At 44.6% G+C, this 24,003-nt stretch overlaps 3 protein-coding genes across 3 annotated transcripts; all 3 read left to right on the top strand.

The window, feature by feature from the left end:
• The first annotated feature begins 148 nt into the window (after positions 1-148).
• On the top strand, positions 149-4,202 carry LOC126563899 (uncharacterized). The gene is given in 5 exon segments (XM_050220688.1): positions 149-2,776; positions 2,854-3,142; positions 3,220-3,547; positions 3,619-3,773; positions 3,837-4,202. Coding segments are annotated over 5 exon segments (3,741 nt in total). The 5' UTR covers positions 149-171; the 3' UTR covers positions 4,201-4,202.
• A 1,752-nt stretch (positions 4,203-5,954) lies between these two features.
• On the top strand, positions 5,955-11,837 carry LOC126564280 (sodium-coupled monocarboxylate transporter 1-like). Its single transcript, XM_050221282.1, has 8 exons — positions 5,955-6,009; positions 9,017-9,568; positions 9,636-9,687; positions 9,766-9,833; positions 9,915-10,069; positions 10,518-10,658; positions 10,729-11,707; positions 11,781-11,837. The coding sequence occupies exons 2-8, from the start codon at positions 9,017-9,019 to the stop codon at positions 11,796-11,798; spliced, it is 1,965 nt and encodes a 654-aa protein (XP_050077239.1). The 5' UTR covers positions 5,955-6,009; the 3' UTR covers positions 11,799-11,837.
• Positions 11,838-19,063: 7,226 nt separating this feature from the next.
• LOC126564319 (sodium-coupled monocarboxylate transporter 1-like) lies at positions 19,064-21,422 on the top strand. The gene is made up of 6 exons (XM_050221321.1): positions 19,064-19,595; positions 19,655-19,706; positions 19,778-19,845; positions 19,919-20,073; positions 20,259-20,399; positions 20,462-21,422. Exons 1-6 carry the CDS (start codon positions 19,077-19,079, stop codon positions 21,420-21,422), a joined length of 1,896 nt encoding a protein of 631 aa, XP_050077278.1. The 5' UTR covers positions 19,064-19,076.
• The last annotated feature ends 2,581 nt before the right edge of the window (positions 21,423-24,003 follow it).

The following is a 24,003-nucleotide window of genomic DNA, read 5'->3' as shown; positions in this document are numbered from 1 at the left end:
CTGAATATTGCAGCAATATGTAAGTGCTGCCCGTTTTGAACGCTGTGCCATGTTTTCATTACGTAGAATTTGTGAAAAAACTGTAAGTTTAGTGTGAAAAAAGAAAAAGAGATTGTTCCCGGGTGTCCTGTGAGTGTTAGAAAGAAAAATAGACTACCAGCAGCAGCGTCCATGCATTCGATCAATTTGGAAAACTACGTCGGGGAAGAAGGATTAGCAAATTCGACGAGAAGCAGCAATGCTGTCTCCCTGGTGGATTGTATCGCCGAGCAGGATGAGGTGGTGGTAGAGGTGGACGGCGATTCCCGGGAAGACAATATAGCTGAGACGGACGAAAATGATAACAGCAGCAAGAGCAGCCAACACCGAATGCTACAAACGAAATCAACAGCGTGCGACCGAATGTTCCACAGCACGTCGCCCGGTGCATCGTCATCGGTAAAACAGCAAGCCATGAAGCTGGACACGACGCCGACTGGCAGCCCTCAGAGCAGTAACATTATATTTCATCGCAAGTACAAGAAGATGCCCTCGCGGGTAGTGTCCCGGACGAACAGCCTCGAGAATGGTACGAGAAGCATGTCACCGGCACTGCGTCCCGTCGTCTGTGTGGAGGATATTCGATGGCGTATTGGTTTGCCGAATCGCCATGGAAAGGAGACCCTGCCAACGGAAAGATGTAAGTTGTATGAAAAGGCAATAAAATAGAGAAGAAGAATTGGTTGTTTGATGTTAATTCGATTCCATGTTATTTTAGCAATCATCAGACGCTCGTTTCATAAGGAAAGCCTTATGGCTTACGGTATTGCCAAAATTCGGCTCGAGCAGGAAGCCTCCCGTTCAGATGACGGTGCTGTTGGTGTTAAGGATGGGATCAGAAAACGTGTTGCTTATTCCACCGATAAAAGGGATCGCCTTGTAACATCGACAGCGTTTGTTTCGGAAGGGCAAGCAGCTCCAAGCGAAACACCAGCAACAGGCGATGATATGGAGATTTGTGAAGAACCGGCCGAAAATCTTCTTGGGCCAGGGATTTCCACGTACGATGCGGATGACGCGGTCGAAGGAAGCTCGATGGCCAACTCGTACGGTGATGATGATAGTTCCGATTGGTCAAAGCATTTCTCCACCCGGCACAGTTTGGCACATCGAATGTCAGCCGACGGTCAACCGACGGCACTGAGCGATTTTGACCTGATGTTACAAAAGATCAACCAAAGCGTACCGCCTATGACGCACCTGGATCGGATCGATCAGTGGCATGTGACGGCGGAAGATCTGCTACATTCGATACCCACCAAGGCGCAGATCGAAACCAGCTCCTCGTGGTCTTGTGCCAAGCGTCCTTACTATTACGATGATGACGACGGTTCAAGCGATGACGATTCGGATACGTTGGAAGATACCGCTGGAGCAGCAGCATTGGAAGGTGGTCCTTCCACCAGTACGGGACTGACGAGAAGCGTTAAAAAGAGACGTCCGATTGACGAGGTGTTGGTGGCACCGCTAGATTCACCAAACACCACCATCGCTAGACCAATGTCGACGACGCTTCTGCTCGGGACGGACGACGACAGTAAAGGTTTGGATTTTCGGAAAAGTCAAGTTAATCCGGAAATCGATAAGCCCAACAAGGTGCTCGAAAAAACGATCCCAGTTAAAATTTTGATGCGTAAAAATTACCACAAACTACCAACACGGTACCGGGCGTGTACGGAAAATGAACCGCCCGATGGTGCACGGGCGGAAGACTCGGATCCATCCTTGCCGTGCTCGGATGGTGGTGGAAGGTACAAGTCCAATCCGTACGCATATCTGCTTAGTCGCGATGAGGAAGAACGGGAAAAGTTTTTACAGTATCTTCGCATTAGTCCAGTGTTTCGCACGAACAAGGAACAGGTGACGACGGTTGGGACGAGAAGTGGTGGACCGGTGGAGAAATGTGGAACTGTTGCTGCCGGCGTTGTTGGTTCGATCGAAGCACACTCAACCATGAGCCCACCAACGACCCAAGCGGCACATTCGTCGAAACCAAAGACGAAATCTCGACCGAAAGTGAAACAAAACAAACGGAAACCACCAACAACGTCAAAGCATAGAACCCATCCGACGATTATTGCCAGCAGAGGTTTGCGAGGTGTTCGTCGGCTCGTGCTCAGCAGTTCACTGCGAAGCGGTAAAGTAATACGGTACAGAAATGGGACAGTGGACAGTCGGCCACTTGCTAAAACGAGAAGCAGGCCGATAAGAAAGAAGGTTTCGACCGAGATATCCATCGTAAAGACTCCATCGCGAGGAAAAGACTTGGAAAGTTCGGAAAAAGATCATCCGGAGGAAGATTTGGATCAGAAGCAGATTGATTCCTCAGTGCTACCTTCGACCTCCTCGTCCACGTCCTCAATGGCAAAGAAGGGTAAAAGTACAGCGCACCGGCATCGTTGCTCGGTTGACAGTGCGGTCAGCAGCTCTACCAGCGCGGAAATGCACGAACAGCAGCAGCAGCAGGTTGGTAATCGATCGAAAGAGTGTCAAACGATCGAAAGTATTCCTCCGGAACAGGGGCCAGCTCCGGTTGCGATTGTCAATGAAGGGAAGCGTATGCGGAACCCTCTCAATCGTGCGGACGGTGAGGTGTTGCATCTGTTCTTGCTAGACGAACAGCTCGTTGTTGTGCAGAAGGAACTGGTAAGCTTCTGGCGCTACTCGAGATTGAGCGTGTTTCTCGGCGTAAAGCAGGAATGGCAACGGCGAGCGCAAATTCGACGCTGGAATCGTGGTACGTAGTTAAATCGTACCTTCAGTTCTGGTATTTGGGGTAGAATTTATTAAAGTTTCTTCTTCCTTTCTTCGCAGATACCGAGGTGGATGTGCAGAACGCGCATCGGATCATATTTAAAAAGCAAGATCCCATCTATCTGGAACCGAGGGCAAGAAATTTAAGTCAAGACAAGTCTCGCATCTGTCCACTAGCGTCGATTTACGTGAATGCGTACTTTCTCGACACTATGCCGATTGTAAAGGCGGAAAATATTAATGATGGGAACGTACCAATCGCTGCCGGTGTGGAGGAAGAGGAGAATGGTTCGGATGACTGCGAAGAGATGGTGCGGTTGAAATCGTTTCAGCTGGATACAATCAAAAGGTATTTTTCTGGGGTTGTACTAGGATAATGTTTCCTGCACAAATTCTGTACCGCTTTTTCTGTCTTCTTGCTACTAGCTCATTGAATGATATTCGATTTGTGCCATTACCGAACACGCGCGATTTTCTCATCTGTTGGCACGAGCACGTATCCGAACTGGAGTCACGCACCGGTCTCTGTAAGTACAGTCTAACGGCGGATCTGCAGACGCTGGCCTGCATACGTGACTTTATGAACGTGAAGCAGAAACTCACGACACTGAAGTGCATCAACGATAAGAAGTTGATCGGGATGGGACAAACGACGGTACATATTTGGTGTTACGAGAGTGGATTCATTCTTCACACGGTCGACATGAAGATGGAGCTAGGAATAAACGTGTTTTGCTTCCTACACATTGAAGGGGTAAGTCTTTTCGTGCGTGTAAGTGTCTCAGGTGTAGAATCAATATTGATTTATCTGTATTGTTTCGATAGAACAACGACAACACGCTCTTGATGTTGCAAATGCATCATCCGGATGATCCCACGACGAGCCATAACCGTCGGTTGATGAAAGTGATTGCTCTCAACCTGTACAAAGCGACGTGGTATATTGTGCACAGCTACGAAATTGCCCTTGCTTCGAAGAGGTACGTACAGAATATTTGTGTAGTAAATGAAGCAAAAAATGAGTTTTTTTCTCTCTTTTTCAGTATTACCAGTGAGAGCCAACAGTGGGCACTGGACGTAAGCAATGCCGGCTATCGCCACTGTTTAACGTTTGACAGTGGTGAACTGTTAACGGTCAGCTTAAACGATCCAACCGTTTGCTGGACGAACCATCAGCGGTTGGAGAAGGATTTGCAGCGGGCGGATAATGGTTCGCTACACATTTACAGCCGGCTGCGCAGTAACGACAGTAGTAGTGGTGGTGGTAATGGCGATCTGTACCGTCCGCGCGAACGTATTCTAAATGCTGGCCACTGGAACGGTGGACGTGATTTGGTATTTTTGAGCGATCAATTCTTGACCGTTAAGACGATCGATGAGTATATGGTGGAAGAAGGTAAAAGATAGAGAGGCTATTTGAGGGTCCTCCCGGTCGGTTGGTACAGCACACAAAAATAACCTGTCTGTCGGTGGCTTTAATGCTTGAATTTAAAGTAAATTAATTTGAATTATTTGAAATGCTTTGTATTAGTTTTGTTCATTAACTTGATGTGAAAGACTCGTGTTTTTTTGTTATTCAATTACTGTCTGAGCGACCGACCCCTTGTTGTTGTCAATTTCCCTTCTTTGGAACCCATACACGATCAGATCGAGATCGAGAAGATCGTTGTGGGAAAATGTGAACTTATGTTTCTGTTGCAGCTGAAATATATACACGTACATTTTAGCCCCAGATCAGAATGCTGCATTCTGTATAATTAGAGAATTTAAACCTTACATAAAGCAACGATCTATGGAATCCTTTTTGGGAAGAATTGTAGAACAATGTTCAAAATATTATTTATTATGCTCGTTCCTTTCAATCATTTGTTCTTCTAATCGATGGTTCGGTTATGTTTCCGATTGCGGATCCGCCGATGTTTGTAAGCCGTAGGGCATAATGTGCAAAAAAAGGCCGTATGTGATCTGCTAACAATTATGCGCCGAAGGGATACTGTACATAATCGTGGTTGTACCGCAAATGTTTAACAAACGATGCGATACAAAAATGGAGACACATGCTTTAGCAAACGGGAGAAAATTAATATATTATTAATATAGAATGCTAAAATTTAACCACTGAACTGAAGTGCTCTATGCGGGGAACAGGAAACTGAGTCATAAAAGGGTGATACCAAGCCACCTCAAGATCTCGCTTACTAATTAGAGCGCTGATTGCCCGCGTTCCGGTGAATGTTTTTTTTTTCTTGCATGAGACGATTACAATAAATAATATATGTATATATATTAATTGAATTGAATATTGTGTGTAATGGAGTGTTTGCTTGGGGATAACTATACATGTTTGGATGAGAAAGAAATAAAACGGGGATGAGAATTTATGGCTATGTTTTAGTAAAAACTGTCCACCAGAAAGAGAAAAGCCAGCGATAACGAAAGGACTTCTGTATCAGTCCAAATCCGCAGGAATGAAATGAGCAGCAGTTTGGTAAACGAAAAACATTTACTGTCCAGTAGTGATGGGCACTACGGAGCGCTTCCACGGCCCAATGATTTCGGAGACGGCTCCGATTTCAACCTGCTCCGAAGCTCCGAACCCCCCTCTATGATAGTTACTTCTGGAGCCGGTTCCCTCATCGGGAGCCGATATTCACATCATTATTGCACACAAATGAAACCTAAAATTACCATCACAGCTCGAGCAACTGCTTTGATAATTACCGTTTCGCAATGGCTCAAATTTGAATTGTACCGGTTCACTGAACGAACTGGAAATAATTTCATAGCACAGCTGCTTTTGTTTCGTATAATTGAACATTTTAAAGATAAATAACCAACCATTACAAATTGTGTTTGATACCGAAATTCATCCTTATCACACGGTTGCAACAGCACTGTAGGTGATTTATGAAATTTATCACTCCGCTTGTCCCATAGTGTCATCATAGTGTCATGGCTTCGCTAGTGTCAAAACATCTGTTGTTTGTTGTTGTTTTGGTTACAAACTTTTCCAAAATTTGTCGTGAACGTTCTGTTTCGCTGTAATTATGAGTATTTGTAGCGAAAATCATTAAATTCAGTGTCTGTTTTTGGAGATTTAAATAAGGATAACGATCAATCTGACGATCGGAACATCTTGGCAACGGGTGCCTAGTGCGCGTACAATACGTTCGGGAGCGCTCCTTCGGTTCCAGCCAATGGTGCCACATAGCAGCGGTATGTTTTGAGGGATTGCAATTTTCCGAGGGGTGAATGTGTTTAATGTTAGGCTTATTCAATGAAACTGGTGCACAAAATAGGGCTCCGTAAGTAAATGTGTTGCCCTGCTAAAGAAGCTGCCCATCGTTTGCTATCCAAAGCTTTGTGCTACGTTGCATAATGCATCTTTCCCCGTGCGTGGCGCAAAAATGAAAAGCGGTACGCGGCATCGGCGAGCAAACGCATCACCACTACCAGCGAGCACGTGTCGAAGAGGTCGTTCGAGCATACGCGCGCACGATCGATGCCCGCAACGCTATTGCTGATTGTACTGCCGAGCCAGTCAGTCGGTCAGTCGGTCCGTTTAAGCGCGCTCTAGCTAACAGTGAGACACCGGCATCGTCGAACCGAATCGAACGTGCAAAGCGTGCGGTAAAGGTCGCGGGTTTTGATTATCGCGCTCAAGGTGGTGTACTTTCGAGCGGTCGGAAACTGTGCGTTATCGGAACCCGGAAAAGGGGTTCGAGTTCAGCCGTGTACCGTCCTTGGGGAAGTTGCAACTGGTGCATGTTTATGAAAGGTAGCAAAAATAGTTTATTAATTCGATTAGTGGCAGGGACGTCCCGTTCCATGTGCCCTTCCACGTGCTTGTAGTCGTTTGGCCAGTGAAAGTTAAAACGGGGATTTGGTGCGATTTGGAAGCTTAAATGTAAACGTCATCAGGAGGGCGGTCCAGGCAGGTGTGTTGCTTCGATATCCAAATGTCGATTGCAACAAAAAGAGCATAGAGCGATGATGTGTCGCCTCCTTTGATGGTTTTGTCGTTATCTAGGCGTCCGAGGGTTTGCGCTTGTACTGCTGGATCGCTATTACATTTGGGCGTGATGTTTATATATTTTATCTTCTAATCCCACACCTCGCACGAAGCGCATTCAAGCGTGGTATGATGGGTGCGCTGATGAATGTTTTATCCACCCACCCAGTGCGTCACACCGAGGAGGACTTAGCTCGAACGGTGTAATAAATTAGCGGCAACCTACGACAGTCGAGTCGGTGCAAGTGCAAAAGGGGGAATTCATACATTCACGTACGGAGAATACAATCAAATTGCCGTTCTTACATTGTGCCTAAATAGTACTTTGAGTGCAAGATCACCCAGTGATTAGTGATCGAACTCTAAAGCTCATCGAAAACAATTGCATCGTTCCGTTCCCTCGAAGAACCTCCCCGCACAGAGAGTGCATTCACTATAAATACACACGATTTTAGTGCAGCAATGCACAACACAAAAAAGGGCTCTCAATGGGTGATCAACATACGGACAATCGCCCGACTTGTGCAGTAGAAAACGTAAATTGGTACACGTACACAGCTAGACAAACTGCTGAAGAAACAAATATTGAAACCGCGACAACCTTCACTTCGGCTTACGATTGACCCCGTGACGATATCAATGCATGCGTAACCGAAGAAACTAGCGACTACTTCTTCTTGATCGCTGCGTTCGACCGTGCTCGAATACAGGGCAATAGAGCCACCGCTTGCGAGCGACCTTAAAGGACCAAACCGTGAGGTCGCAAATGAGAGAGAGAGAGGTTAAAGAAGAGTCGCCCAGTTTATTTACCGCTTGTGGTGGCCATCCAAAACAACTTGTCGCTTGTGGTGATAATGATGAGATGATGTAGGTTGTCCAAGTGCAAAGTAAACACATTCCTTTTTACGAGACGACGCGCGCGAATCGATCGTCGATCGAACACATCACGCGAATTAAACGCGCGTCACACAATAAGAAACGCGCACGCTAATAGAAACGCACACGCGCCTCCCGAGGTATAGTGGTCAAAGTCCACTTGTGAACAAGCCCGCTCCACTGCACACAAACGGAGAAACAGCATGCCCTCGAGACCCGATTCCAGCGGCTCCAGTGCGTGGTCCAGTGTGTGGCTAGATTGACTACTGGACCTCAGTCTTTATATTTGTCGGAAATAACCGGTTAAGGAAGGAGAATTATGTAAATTAACCCTGTTTTTAAAAATAGAATAGTGCATTATTTGCGAATTCGCTGATAGGACTCTTCTAGAAACGGGTAATATGAGTAACAAGCCTCGCTGGCAACATCCGGAGAGGGTTGGAGTAAAACAAACACATCCATTGAAAGCGTTAATTTAACAACACGAATCATTCGAAGCCTCCTTCAACGTGGGGTAAACAGAATCGAGAGTTCCAACAACTGCCAACACAAGGGTTTTCTCTGTGGTATGGCACACGTAATTAGACACCCAGGTTTTGTAATAATTGTTTCGCTAATTGGTGTCTCGTCTCGGGTGGGCGAGGCAAAGTAAATGCCCGATACGATTTACGTCAGTAGAACTGTTAAAGTATGCGCCTGGCTCGGCACTCTTCCCAAGTCTCTTCAAGTCTTGTAAAGTTCATCTCACTCACCGGTCTTACTGTCGCTTTGATTGCTTCCGGAAGCCACCGATGGGTGCAATTCGTCTAGTCATGCCACCTCCAACAGTCCGGGAGGTGGCAATGATGATACTTTATCGCAAGGCGCTATTTGAACACATACAAACAGTGGCTTTTTTGGTGCTTTTTTTATAGCACGTTTTTACATCGTTCCAGTGGGCCCGTTATCGCGTGTCTACGACACTCGGGTCCAAAGGTTTCAAGAATACGACACCCATTTCTCAAAATGTACGGTCTGAGCGCGAGTTCACCGTAATATGTACGGTACAGAGGGAATTAAACCATTTACGCCTTCGATTGTCATCCTAAAGGATGATAACATTGATATCTGATAAGCGAAAACTGTGAAGGAAGCGGCCTTTATTTATCATGTCTTAGTAGATTCACATGAGTAACAGACAGTTAGTCATCGATTGACATCGATCGGCGGGTTTTTACCGTAAGTCTCTTCTGCAAAGGACCTCGCCTTCAACAGGATCTCGTTTAGATCAATTTGGATAAGATCCTCGGTCTAAGATTCAAAATTTATATTCTTTTCTATCCTTCCCATTTTCAGATGGCGTCCGGGAGAAGCACACTGGCGGAAAGCCTTCGGGAGCTGTACCAGTTCAGTGTCGTTGATTACTGTATGTTCGGGGCGATGCTAATACTTTCGGCCGCCTGTGGAATCTACTTTGGTTTCTTCAAACGAAACAAAGGTGGTGATGTGGAAACGCCAGAAAGTAGTAGTAGCGACGATGAGAGCGCCCATCGGACTGTAGCGACAAATACTGGCAGTGGAAGTCGTACCAAGACTACGTTTGGATCATCGACTATGGATGAGTATTTGCTTGGCTCGCGGAAGTTGAAAGCATTCCCTGTAGCGATGAGCCTCGTGGCAGGATATATATCCGGTGTGACGATACTAGGAACACCGGCCGAGATCTACAATTTCGGGACACAATATTGGCTAATTGTGATACCGATTCTGCTGATGGGATACGCCGTTTGTACCGTCTATCTGCCGGTGTTTTGCTCGTTGAAGCTGAATTCGTCGTACGAATATCTGGAATTACGATTCAACTCGTACGTCCGATCGATAGCATCAGTAATGTTTGTTATTGATGAGGTAGGATATTAAAATCTTAAATTTTAATGCACGAATGAATATTTATCTGATGCGCTACCGCCCACAGCTTCTTTTCCTCCCGATGATCATCTATGTGCCAGCACTAGCGTTCAATCAAGGTGAGATGATTTTTCAAATCGCAAATCAATCTACGGGAAGTCCCCAAACTACACACTAATTCCTTGTCTCGTTTACAGTAACGGGCTTCAATCTGTACGTGATTGGTGCGATCGTGTGTGTCGTCTGTATATTTTACACCCTACTGGTAAGTCATATCGTAGGTTCGTAATTGTATGATAATGAAGTTTAATTGTTTTTTCTCTTGTTTTCACCGCAATTCTTCCAGGGAGGTATCAAAGCGGTCGTATTTACCGATGCATGGCAGGTGGTGGTGATGTTCATCTCCGTAGTTGTGGTCGTCATAATCGGTACGATTGCGATCGGTGGACCAGACGTCATATGGGACCGGTCGGTGGAAGGTGGACGGATAGATTTCTTCAAGTAAGATGCTGCTTGTATCAGTCTTATCTTGTAATATTGGCCTTGTAAAAATGATGGTGGATAGTGTCCCTTATTGGCGACTCTTATGTGGAACAGTTTAGTTGCTCTCGCATACCTTCCTTCGCCAAGTCTATGTGAGGAAAGATTAAGAGCGACTTTTGGGGTTATATTACCGTACCAAAACGATACGATAAGATAGGCTAATTTGCGAATACGCTTCCTGCAACAAACAGTACTTATCGATGTTTATTGTGGCATGCTGTGAGCGTTCGCGAAACAGTCACAGTGTAAAGTCCAGGATGAAGAATTTTACGTTCGACTGGCACTTTAGCGCTAGATTTATGACGAAAGGATTTATTTGTAAAGATTTCTATGTTAGAAAAGTCCCTCGATTAGGTCGTACGATCAATCATATTCAGTAATTAAACTCGCTTGCTCTCTCCCCCAGCTTCAATCCCTCGATGTACGAGCGGCAAACGTTTTGGGCCGTTTTGATTGGTGGCTTCTTCTACTGGACTTCGTTCAACTCGGTCAACCAGACGATGGTACAGCGCTACATGTCCCTACCGAATCTGAAGAAGGCAAAGTTGTAAGTAGTCCTATCTCTTATCTGGTTTGCTGGGTGTAATTATTTATATCGAGGCCTTCTCTTTACACAGATCCATTGCAATGTTTACCGTTGGAATGGGCGTGTTTGTGTCGGTATGCTGCTATGCCGGTTTGTTGCTGTACGGAAAATATTTCGAATGCGATCCAGCGACGGTTGGACTTGTAACGACGGACGATCAACTGTTTCCTCACTATGTGATGGAATCGGTTGGGAAACTAAAAGGCATTCCGGGATTGTTTATAGCCGGTGTGTTCGGAGCCGCCCTTAGTTCACTTTCCGTTGTACTGAACTCTACCTCTGCGGTCCTGCTGGAAGACATTTTGAAGGGACTTTTCCGGGTAAATCCAACTCCATTTGTGGCGAACGTATTCGTGCGCGGTAGTGTAGTGGTACTCGGACTAGCCGCTATGGGATGTTTGTTCATCATAGAGAAGCTGGGCGGTATACTGAGTGTGGCCACTTCCCTGTCTGCGATTGCAGCCGGTACAACGTGTGGGATATTTACGCTTGGAATGTTGATTCCGTGGAGCAATACGAAGGGTGCACTTTTCGGGGGTGTATCGGGTGCATTGCTGTCCGGTTGGGTTTCGCTTGGCAGTCAGTTTGCCAGTGCAGCTGGAGAGATCGTACCACACAAGCTGCCCGTTTCAGTGGACGGATGCATTGAGGATCTGATCACAAACGTCACAATGGTGAATCCTATCTATCCGGATGAGAGTGGAGTTTTTCCTTTGTACCGGCTTTCGTACCACTGGATCACACCGATCGGTGTAATGACAGTACTGATCGTGGGGACAGCCGTCTCGTTCATCACAGGTCCTCGAGATCTGCGTCACATCGATCCGGAACTCATCTCACCCGTCATACATCGGTTCCTGCCACAGGAATCGTTCGGCAACTTTGGAACTGCGAGCAAGAACTCGGCGGCGGGACCTGTGATTTTTAGCGAAGAAATGCAACCTCACACAAACGTGTCGACTGCTACGGGGAGTGTCCCGTACGGCTCGACGGTGGAACGGAATGGAGAGGTTAGTGTGAAGTTTTTTTTTATATTTCAATACAGGAATGTATTTTTATAAATTATTTTCTCTTCTATTCTAGGTACTGAAATCTCGATGATGAAGCGGTAACTCACAATCAAGAATAAACACATATCCGCTCGGGAATTTTCCTAGCCCGCAAAAGAGGTCCGGGACACCCGCGTGCAGCTATCGTGCCAAATTTGGTCGCCAAAATGGATCTGATCCTGACGATTACGCATAAAAGCCGAGAGTATTGAAGAAGCGCAAAGACAAATTTACTAGGGTTGTATGACGTTGATGGGCGTTTAATGCCTTCCAAACCCCCATTCCAGGAGTAGCTTGCCTTAGGCTCTAGCAAGACTGGCTGTACAAAAAACAAAAGCTATCAAAATGTCTGCCTGGGACATCCTTTACAGTGAGTGGTGTTTAAGGATTTTTTGTGGCTGGGGCACACTAGAACTGTTTAGGTAATTTTGTCAAACAATCGTCAAGAGATTGTTTGATGTACGTATTTTGAGTTTATTTTTGTGTTTTATTATTTGTAAGATTTACGTGATTTTGTAAGCGTAATGTGCACCAGCGTATTATACCACGAACCTACACAATCAAATCGCTCTTCCTACCTTACTCCCACCATATCGTTACACGATCTGTGATAGAACTTGGTGCAAAAAGTGAAAAAGAAAAGCACTGCGTGTGTGTTTGTGGGTTGAGTACCGGAATTTTGTTACTGTTGTTAGTTATTGATTGATTGCCATTGAGGTAGTTTCAGAGGCTGAAGTCGTCTAAGTGGTAAAACAATGTGCTTAGTGGAAACTTATTGATGTTGAGTGCTTAAGGGCAGTTGTGAAGGGTGTATGTCATGAGTGAATAAAATAAAATATAATAGATATTTATAAATACCATTGCTTTAATTATTTTGCATAAAAAAATACGAAAGAAAATAATGTAGTGTGTTGCGCTATGTGTAATAAAAATATTAATTTTCCCGCCAAAAGCATGTCGTTGCCTAGCAACGTGAAACGAACATGAACGCCCCGATGAAAAAGCTATCAAACTTATCCTCCCTCTGTAAAAGTGCACAACATGCATAAGCTTCTTACAGGAAGCTTCGTAGTCATGTGCTTGTGATGGAAAGCTTTCCAATGCATCTCTCTTTGGTCCTGTGTTTCTCTCACAGCTGCAGTTCGCTGTTCTCAGTTGTAGTTCCACAACACCTCATCAAACAGGTTGATGAAGAATCAAACAGGTCCACGCGTTTGATAAGGATGCATCTTGTGATGCTGGTCTCAGGGTGTACATTAGTCAAGGAGTGATATGTGGGGCAGATATGTGTTTTAGAGGGGTTAAAAGTAAGAAAAAGCTTGAATAGACGTGATTTTTAAGTCCTTATCTGTAGTCCTGTAGTTAAATGTTGGAAGTTTACATCGAGTTCCAGAAACTCCCGAAAGTGAAAGGGTAATTAACTGCGATTGCGCGTATCTTTAATTTCATAATGTTGCGTCGGTGTGAGACCAACTAAACGGGAGTGTGGTGTGTGGAGCGAACGCCGATGTGTTAAAAGCAGTTTGATGAGATCTGGTAGTACAAATTAGCATCTAAACGAAGAGAATTGTTAAACTAGAAACACTAGAAAACACCACTCACTAATATCAGATCAGTAGAGTGCCGCGAATTTGTATAGTTTATTACCGTGACAACGTGGCTCCGCGTAAGGAATCGCGCGTACCGGCATGTTAATTTGAATAAATAAAGCGCGCGACTCTTGATGCACCACCCACCCACCGTCACCCCAGTAATCAGCATTGTTAGCTCACCAACACAGTGGCAGGTTTCCCAAGAGAGAGAGAGCGAGAGACAAACGCGTGAGGCGCCAAAAATTGTCTCACGCGCTGCATAGACCGCAGTTGGGAAAGTGCGTTTCCTTTAATGTGAGTTGTGCTGTGCCGTAAATAGGAGCGTTTTTGGGCCGTGGAGCGTCGGGGATATGAAATTGAAGGTGCCGCGAAGAAAACTATTATTTTGTGCTCGTTTGTTGAAGGATTGGCGGATAGTGCAAGGTAAGCTGATCTCCAACGATCGTTTTCTCTCACTCTACGGAGGCATACGGTTGCGTTGAGAAGTGTTAAATATAGAAGTTGCTTTTAATGATACGTGACTCCTGCTTAAAGTAATTAAGCCGAAGGAAACCGAGAGAATGAGAGACCTTGCTACACATAATTGTATCATGATAATACTATTCATGGATATTTATCTCCAATATTTAGATGAACTCTGACAGAAGCACCCTGCTCGACAGTCTTCGCGAACTGTACCAGTTCGGTGTGGTCGACTACAGCATGTTCGCTGCGATGCTCATCCTATCGGCCGCCTGTGGAATCTACTTCGGATTCTTTAAGCGTGCTAAAGGTAGTACCTCTACTACACCGGAAAGCAGCGATGTCGATCCAGCAACAACAGTTGAACCAGCCGAGAATAACACCACCAACAGTCCATTTAGTTCGTCAATGATCGACGAATATCTGCTGGGGTCACGCAAATTGAAAGCATTCCCGGTGGCAATGAGTCTTGTTGCTGGGTACATATCTGGAGTGACCATACTTGGAACGCCGGCCGAGATCTACAACTTCGGCACACAATATTGGCTGATCGTGGTACCGATCTTGTTGACGGGCGTCGCTGTGTGCACAGTGTATTTGCCTGTGTTCTGTTCGTTGAAGATGAATTCTTCGTACGAATATCTGGAGCTGCGCTTTAACCGACATGTCCGTTCGATCACTTCCGTGATATTTGTGATCGATCAGGTAAGCCTTTATCAGAAATATTTTCTCTTGGTTCAGAATTCTCATCTACTTTTCATCACTATTTAAAGATGCTGTTCCTGCCGATGATCATCTACGTTCCTGCGCTAGCTTTTAATCAAGGTGAGTTGAAAACAATTTCAGGATCACACTTTGGGAACTAATCATCTGCTTTCTTACAGTTACTGGGATTAATTTGTACATTATTGGTGCCATCGTCTCCGTCGTCTGCATATTCTACACCCTGCTGGTAAATATCTCAAAGAAGAAATTAGTGCACCAATTTTGATCAATTTCTCATCCATTTTCTTCTACTAGGGTGGCATCAAAGCGGTCGTATTCACGGATGCCTGGCAGGTGGTAGTGATGTTCATCTCTGTAGTCGTAGTGGTCATTATTGGTACGATCGGGATCGGTGGATTGGATGTTATCTGGGACCGCTCGATGAAAGGTGGACGAATAGACTTCTTCAAGTAAGACACTCTTCTTACATTACAGATTACAGATGGGAACAGAGATAGCTAATCGTGCTGAACTTCCTTTACGTCGCGCGTGGATATAAGTAGGCAATTCAAGTTTATTGGAGCGTTGTAAAGGCGAGATGATAACAGCTTAGCAGCTTCCATGACGGATAGTAGTCAATTTAGCATTTTTGGGTTGATTTTAGGCAACAAAAATAGAGTTGCCTTAGGTTGGAAGTTGACCCCGGGTTATGGTTTTGATTGGTTCAAATGTGTGTGTTGATCGATTTCATCGATCAGTAGAAACATGTACAGAGAAATGCCCTAATTGATATGGGAAGAATCATCAATCAAACAAGTCGATTAATTCACTCCTTTGTCGCTTCCTAAACGAGATACTAAAGATCAACCATCACCGAAAGCGATAGCAGCAAACAATAGGTCGCTTCTTAGTTTGTGGGTGTGAGCCAGAGGTTACAAATGTTGTGCAATACAAAACTACAATATCGCCTCCACCCTTGCAGCCTGAACCCCTCCATGTACGAGCGGCAAACGTTCTGGGCCGTCCTGATTGGTGGCTTCTTCTACTGGACTTCATTCAACTCCGTCAACCAAACGATGGTCCAGCGCTATATGTCACTTCCGAACTTGAAGACCGCTCGACTGTAAGTCCCGACTATCTGAGAGCTTTATCGTGATAATGATAATATGATTGTCTCTTGTTTCTTCGTAGCTCTATTGCAATGTTTACCATCGCGATCGGTGTGTTTGTGTCCGTTTGCTGCTTTGCTGGGTTGTTGCTGTACGGAAAGTATTACGACTGTGATCCGGCCTCGGTGGGACTGGTGACGACAAACGATCAGCTCTTTCCTCACTATGTGATGGAATCGGTTGGCCATTTGAGGGGCATGCCAGGACTTTTTATTGCTGGTGTGTTCGGAGCGGCCCTTAGCTCCATGTCGGTTATCTTGAACTCGGTTTCAGCGGTCCTACTGGAGGACATTCTGAGGGGGATGTTCCGTGTGAATCCTAGCTCGGCAGTAGCAAACATCTTCGTTCGTTGTTGTGTGGTTATACTGGGGCTCACTGCTCTAGGGTGTTTGTTTATCATCGATAAGCTAGATGGAATATTGATTGTATCGGCAACTCTAGCGGCCATTGCGAATGGTACGACGGGTGGTATCTTCAGCCTGGGGATGTTGGTTCCATGGAGCAACACAAAGGGAGCCTTGTTTGGTGGGATATCTGGAGCACTCCTATCCGGTTGGATCTCACTCGGAAGTCAGTTTGCAAGTGGTGCGGGTAAGATTGTCGCCCACAAGCTTCCCGTCTCTGTACAGGGATGTATCGAGGATCTGGTCGCAAATGTCACCATGGTGAAACCTGTTTATCCGGATGAGAGTGGAGTTTTTCCTTTGTACCGGCTTTCGTACCACTGGATCACACCGATCGGTGTACTGACAGTACTGATCGTGGGCACAGCCGTCTCGTTCATCACAGGACCTCGAGATCTGCGTCACATCGATCCGGAACTCATCTCACCCGTCATACATCGGTTCCTACCCGTAGAATCTTTCAGCTATTATGGTACGGCAAACAAAAACTCTACGATTTTTAGTGAAGAGATGCAAGCTCAAACGAATGCACCTGTTGCGAGTAATAACGAGCGTGTGCAAGTAGGTACAGGAAGCAAAATAGTTACAAAATAGTGAGATATTATAGAGCAATATTTAAGGGATTTCGAGCAGTAGAAACTTATCGAGCTTAGTACAAAAACTTTCGTAGTTATATACACATTTATTACCTAGAAATAGCTACAAATGAATGAAACTTTCCTGCACAAACACAAAACAAGTTGTGATTCAATGATGTGATCGAAAAATGAAAAATAAAACCTGAAATAAGTGTTCCACAATTAGTGGTTTATTTTTGTCTGGCACAGCAACGATGTCTCAAGCGAATAACTTGTCCCATAAGGGCTTGAAGTTGACAATATAATTGGACAAGACATTTTTGGCTAAAAAGGGTGTTCCCTTTTCCTTGTACAACGCGGTGTACTGCCAAGCAGAAACTAGTGATATTGAGCAGTATATTTTGGTTTACATCTTAATCTGTGTGACCAATACAGCCTTGGAACGAGGAAGTGAGATGGAGTAGGGTTTCTGATATATTGAAATGAACAATTACCAAAGCATCTGCATACTGCTGCTCATCATCTTGTCGTTTCTATCTCTCCAACAGTGATGATAAGATACAAGTCGCTCCGCAAGCCGGTGCCCGACATCGAATTGTTTAATATTACACCACCGACGAACAGCGCTAGAAGACGAGACGGGCCTATCCACTAGTTCCTCGCACCATACAGCTGCAACATTCCGCGGGTCAAGTGCCAAAAGACAAAATAAACTTGTTGCACTCAGCACATTTCGAGCAGCCTGTATTTGTTTTGGTTTTCTTGGCCAAAATAATAATAAAAAAAGAGTAAGTAAGTAAGAACCTGACTCCCTTCACGCACCAACATATGGGTAGGGACTCGCACCATTACCACCACCGCACCGAACAGCCAAAGATAGGAAGCAGGAGAAAAAAAGACCCACCAACCATCCACGAATCGGATCGCCGACTGGTGACGGGGATTGACGCGTGTGATCACACCGACTTTGGATGGCCTGTGGTGCCAAATGTTCGTTTCCCTTTTCAGTGCTAATTGTACCGCGGAACCGGTAGGATCGTGCAGTTGGCAAATCGAGTTTGGAGGTGGAAAATCTTTCACAGTGTAGTGCAACGGAAAGGAAAGGTAATAGAGGGGGGTGTATTTAACTTTTCAAATTAATGCAAGTGCACGTGCTGCACAAGGAACGGTGCAGCAAGGAAAAAACACGAGAAAAGTACGTTCATTGATTGTAGCTACTGTTTCAAGGGCCAACAAGTAAAAAATGTTTGTAAATATAGCCTGCCAAGTGAAGGGGTGTTGCGTGGTTTTGGAAAGAAGTTAAGACGGGTGTGAAAAATAATATAAACGTTCTACTAGAACGCCGCTTGTGTGATGGATGGTGGATTGACTGATGGACAAGTGTATTGGGGGTTCGTGTACATGTGCAACGTTCCCGTGTTCCCGGAGTCTGTCAGAAAGCAGAAAAAATCAGTGAAAACGGACGATAAATTTAGAAAATGGGACTTAGTTTTAAATATGTGACCCACTAACAACGGTACGGATAGATGCGCATGACTTGTAGTTAATGCGAGTACGGTGGTGCTCAAAAACACATGAGCTAAACAATAACTGACAGTTTAAATCCAGTGGCACTTGGTAATGATCGTGGGAAGGGATCGCAGAGCGTTCGTGACTTTCGATCCTTTTCTGACTAACTTTCTTAGGGTCAGTAAGAGCTATGGATGTCTCCCTTTGGTTCTGAGTCTCGAAATTATTTCACAACATGGAATAATTGGTGGCGAAATTGATTTATTATTCGGCGATCGAACGATCGCGATCGTGTGGTTGTCGAGCGTATTTATTGATCTATTTTAGGTGTATTTTCAAAATGATTCTGTAAAGTTGAGCTAAAAAGTGTTCTTGCAAGCGATCTTAACATAACTTCTCAACATCTCCCTAAAAGGATCGAGACACACCAGGTATAGCTTTAGGAGTCTTTCAATTTAAACAACAAATCAACCATGCCATCACACGAAAGCCCTAAATGTTGGACGCATGATATGTTGCTCATTTCCATATAAGGTGGATACGGTATGGCGTGCTAAGAGCGACACGGCAATTTAGATGTGGATTTGGCAAGATAGAATCGTCGGCAGATGTGTGATTCAAAGACACTTGATTTTAGAGCGAAAAAACTGCCAACAACTGGGTTTAAGTGAACTGGTTTCGCATACTGGGCGGTACGGTTGAGGAAGAGATCAATTTGAGATGTTAATTTATGGTTATTGAAGACAACCTTTTTCACGATGCTGGGTCAGTGGCAGATGGTCCAATTCTGTGAGGGTTAAATGCTATCAAGGTTCTTAAAATAGTTGCAAACATTTCGATCAAACAGGTTTTGTGGGTGCGTTCTCCATTCTCCAATTAAACTGTGCTCTCCATATTTTTTCTTAATTTAGATGTCTGCACCCAGAAGCCCAATGTCGGACAGCATCCGAGAGATGTATCAGTTCGGTGTGGTCGACTATTGTATGTTTGGCGGTATGCTAATCCTGTCGGCCGCCTGCGGAATCTATTTTGGATTCTTCAAACGCTTCAAAGGCAACAGCAGCATACCTAAGACGGAAGAAGAACAGGACCATTTACCGGCAGGAAAGCCCACGAATACGTTCGGATCAGCTACGATCGATGAGTATCTGCTCGGGTCACGGAAGTTGAAAGCGTTCCCGGTTGCAATGAGCTTGTGTGCGGGTTATATTTCCGGAGTGACAATACTTGGAACGCCGGCCGAGATCTACAACTTCGGGACACAATATTGGCTGATCGTGGTACCGATCTTACTGATGGGTGTGGCGGTTTGCAGCGTGTATCTGCCGGTGTTTTGCTCTCTAAAGTTAAACTCTTCGTACGAATATCTGGAGCTGCGATTTAATCCGTACGTGCGATCGATGGCTTCGGTGATGTTTGTCATTAATCAGGTATGATTTGGTGTTACGAGGTGTGATAATTATATTGAGTTTTGGTACGTCGTTTTCAGATGCTTTTTCTACCGATGGTGATTTACGTTCCTGCGCTAGCTTTTAATCAAGGTGAGTTGAACAGGATTAACGAAAACTGAAGAAAGGCTAGTTATATTGTAAACTTTCCATTCTTATTATAGTAACTGGTTTTAATTTGTACGTAATTGGAGCGATCGTATGTGTTGTCTGCATATTTTACACACTTTTGGTAAGAAATTTCATGCCAGAGTTAATCAGTCCGAAGTGAGTGTCATTCTCTCTTAATTTTCCAATCATTTCAGGGAGGCATCAAGGCGGTCGTATTCACCGATGCATGGCAGGTGGTGGTGATGTTCATCTCCGTAGTTGTGGTCGTAGTCATCGGTACGATTGCTCTCGGTGGTCTGGACGTTATCTGGGATCGTTCGGTGAAAGGTGGACGGATAGATTTCTTCAAGTAAGCCTTGCATTGATTGATGATCGCTATTTGAATTGAGAAGGGTGTCAAAAGTGTTGGAGAAGGTTCATCCAATCTCTACTTGCCACCTGTTCTTTCTAGAGGATGTTAGGCCGCATGTGCTTTGATAAGATGATAAAACAAATCGTTTCGTCAGGCTACAATGCGTCATTTTTATTTCACAGCTTCACTCCTTCCATGTACGAACGACAAACGTTCTGGGCAGTTCTTATTGGCGGATTCTTCTACTGGACCTCGTACAATGCCGTCAATCAAACGATGGTCCAGCGTTACATGTCGCTGCCGAACTTGAAGACAGCCAAGAAGTACGTAAACTTTCATTTTAAAGTTTGGGTTTGATTACAATATATCTTATTACTATCTTCAGTTCCATCTACATGTTCGTCATTGGAACGGCCATCTTCATCTCGGTTTGCTGCTACACCGGACTACTACTGTACGGCGAGTACTTCGACTGTGATCCTGCCTCGGTAGGGCTGGTAAAAACGAGCGATCAGCTCTTTCCTCACTACGTGATGGAATCGGTAGGACATCTTAGCGGCATGCCGGGACTGTTCATTGCCGGTGTGTTTGGAGCAGCATTAAGTTCCCTATCGGTAATTCTCAACACTACCTCAGGGGTGTTGCTGGAGGACATACTAAAAGGTCTGTTCCGGATTACGCCAAGCTCGTTTGTAGCTAATTTAGTCGTTCGAGGTAGTGTGGTGGTGCTCGGGCTTGCAGCTATGGGCTGTTTGTTCATCGTGGACAAACTGGATGGAATTCTGATCGTATCTGCAACACTGGCTGCGATTGGTAACGGAACTACGGGTGGTTTATTCACCCTTGGAATGTTGGTCCCATGGAGCAACACAAAGGGCGCCTTGTTTGGTGGGATAGCTGGTGCACTTCTATCTGGTTGGATCTCACTCGGAAGTCAATTTGCAAGCGCTGCAGGTGAGGTTGTCCCACACAAGTTAGCGGTCTCGGTGGACGGATGTATGGCGGAACTCATCACTAACGCCACGAACGTAAATCCTATTTATCCTGATGAGAGTGGTGTGTTCCCATTGTATCGGTTATCGTACCACTGGATCACTCCGATCGGCGTAACGACAGTGGTGATCGTTGGATCGATCGTGTCGTTCTTCACAGGAGCTCGAGATCTACGTAAAATCGATCCAGAACTTATCTCACCCGTTGTTCACCGATTTTTACCTCGCGAATGCTTCAGCTACTATGGCACAGCGAACAAGAACCCACAGTCTTTCAGTGAAGAGATGCAAACTCAAACAATAATCCCAGTTGATGGTAATACTAACGAGCGAAATGAACGTGCAAGAAATTGATCATGATAAAAGAACAACTATCGAGGCAATACTATTCCTATCGCCAGCAGTATTCGTAGAAACGTGTAATATCCTCCAAGAAAACAATAGATTATTTCCTATCTGTGAGGTATCCCTGCCAATCAAGAATATTACTGAATGATCCTACCCTACGTCATTGCCACTACAACACATTACAATGTCTGTGATAGAACATATAACCGTCGGTTTGGAAGCGTTTTAAATGGCATTTACGATTCACTTCATGCTGCTATAGGTGGTATGTGATGAAGTAAATATTACACATTTTGTTAAACGTTATCATATAGTATCATTTGAGATATAAAACAATTTTAACTCTCCCTCTACATGTTCGGATTATTCTTTGTTAATGAGAAATTGGGTGGACAAAGCCCTCAGCACTAATTGGGTGCACTGGTCAACAGCATCATCGATATGGCAGTCTAAAAGCGACCTTTCGGAGATTCATAAGATTTCCCTTAAGTTTGTTTACAGTTTTTACAGGAATTTTAAAGCTTTAAAAGGCCGATCTACATGCCGATAATTTTAGTTTTTTACATCGAAGATCTGATGAAGATCGTTCTAAGATCATCCATCGATACAATTATTAGGAGAGCGTCCATGGTAATGTGGCATTGAATATGAAACGGATGTTGAACGTGGTTAGAGCCGCCAAATAGTATATGGCAGGACGTAAATCACCCCAAATTAAATAGTGATCGATGTGATTTGAAATTGATCCACAGGATAGCTCAAGCATGGAATTTTTTTGCTCTGTTCTATTCCATGAGTGTACGTTAGAGCAGGTGATTGGCACTTCACCGCCGCGAGAGCAAGAGCTATAACAACTGTTTCAGTCGCACCGATAAGCTGTGATGAGTTGAGTCGATACACAAAGCGGACGCAATTGTATAGTACAAGTACATTGTACTCCGCTTCGTAGATGGCAAATCGGCGATCGTCGGGAATCGTGAGGCTTAGTGTTTGACATATTAGTTACTTACTCTGTGCCGCTCGTGTATTTCGGACTCGAGGATATCGAGTCCGAGTGTTTTCATTTGTGTAACGATGTGGTGAGAATCGGTGTTGTGAGTGTTAATAGATAATGGAATGATGGACCTTTAAGGACACGGAAGTCATTGTTGTGCCTGATTCAAGATTGTGTTGAAAACAATAGTGTTGTGTTTTGTTCCGGTGCGGGCACTGTGGCAAACGGTAGGTAAGTAACCACAATCCTTTAACGCAGTGGGAATGGTTTAAGCAGTGTGCGTGAATCATGCGTTGAATTTAAGCGAGAGAGAAATTTCTCTCTCAACTATTGCTGCATTGCCGCAGTCAAGCCAACAGAAGAGATTTGACAGATTTTCTTATGCCATAAAATGGCTACGAATTGGAAACCAAGTACCTAACGGATGTCCATGGTTAAACTTGCATGATGTATAGTGAAGATCCGATATTGCATTCCTGAGATGGAGAGCTTTCAAGAAGCGTTACTATCATCTGTGATATCCTCTTGGATTTTCTCACACGACGGAAGAACTGTTTTATTACTACTAAAAACCTTTTCTAACTATCTTGCTTCCAAGACAAATTGTTTGGAATTGAATAACCTAATATTCTCCCCGTGATTTCCAAATAATGAGTGAAATATACTTTATGAAGTAGCATATTTAATGAAAAAAATTTCGCCCAAAATTGTAAAGCAAGCAAATTTGGGATGGGTGCTGTGTCAAATTTTCAACCGGAAGAAGCCCCACAAACCACGATGCTCCACAGCTGCCAAGCACAAAGACTGCTGAAGGCAGGAAATGAGAGTTATGCAACGCTGGTTTGTTGCGATTTTCCGTTACCAGGAACTAAACTCCACCAAAAGTCAGGTTCATGGCAGGTTGTTTATATGACGAAGTTGGTAAAAAAAAAACTACCATGGAAAACTAACCCCTTCTGGGGTTTCTGGGGAGGGAAAAAGCAGTTGTTAGCATATAATGAAATAAAACTTTCGTCATCTCGGGTCCCGTTTCACGACCGTTGCAAAGGACGATGTGTTCTGGCGTGTCGCATCCGGCTTCCAGGTTCTTGAGGTGTTGGCGTATGCTGTATAGTTTCAGGCACAAATGGGGAGGACCCCAGCGAGGGAAAACATTGCACATTTTGCAGGGAGTGAGAGCAGGTTTTGGAGCTTTTTCCAGCGCCGGTGATAATTCATCCTTTGTAGTGGCGCTATTATTGCTTAAGGCACCAGGAGTAAAATGTTGCTCCACTTGGTGGTTTGGCTAGTTTGACCACTTGTTTTCAGAAGGGTGTTATTGGATCGAGTTGGTGTACTGTGTGTGTGCGTGGCTAAAATGCCATTAATTTATGAGCTTCTGTTGATGGTGGAGCTGCAATTGTTTTACATTTTTGCATACTTGTTTCGTGATTGTATTCATTGTGTAACTTTTAGCTTTTGGTGGTATCGGATTTATGCATCTGAATAGAAAAGTTTTACTTTCTACTCCTGTCTTCAGAAAAGTTTATACAGCGCAAACCATTCCCAGGATGATTTGGCATATTTTCTATTCCATTTAATCCCAGTGAAAAT

The sequence above is a fragment of the Anopheles maculipalpis genome, chromosome 3RL (genome assembly GCF_943734695.1).
Source record: "Anopheles maculipalpis chromosome 3RL, idAnoMacuDA_375_x, whole genome shotgun sequence".
In the NCBI taxonomy this organism is placed as follows: domain Eukaryota; kingdom Metazoa; phylum Arthropoda; class Insecta; order Diptera; family Culicidae; genus Anopheles; species Anopheles maculipalpis.
This window is presented reverse-complemented; position numbering and strand designations above follow the sequence as displayed.

Coding starts and splice junctions, on each gene's coding strand:
- LOC126564280 (XM_050221282.1), top strand. CDS start 9,017: ATGGCGTCCGGGAGAAGCACACTGGCGGAAAGCCTTCGGGAGCTGTAC. Junction 9,688..9,765: donor AGCACTAGCGTTCAATCAAG/GTGAGATGATTT, acceptor TCTCGTTTACAG/TAACGGGCTTCAATCTGTAC. Junction 10,659..10,728: donor AATCTGAAGAAGGCAAAGTT/GTAAGTAGTCCT, acceptor CTCTTTACACAG/ATCCATTGCAATGTTTACCG.
- LOC126564319 (XM_050221321.1), top strand. CDS start 19,077: ATGTCTGCACCCAGAAGCCCAATGTCGGACAGCATCCGAGAGATGTAT. Junction 19,596..19,654: donor TGATGTTTGTCATTAATCAG/GTATGATTTGGT, acceptor CGTCGTTTTCAG/ATGCTTTTTCTACCGATGGT. Junction 19,846..19,918: donor GCATATTTTACACACTTTTG/GTAAGAAATTTC, acceptor CAATCATTTCAG/GGAGGCATCAAGGCGGTCGT.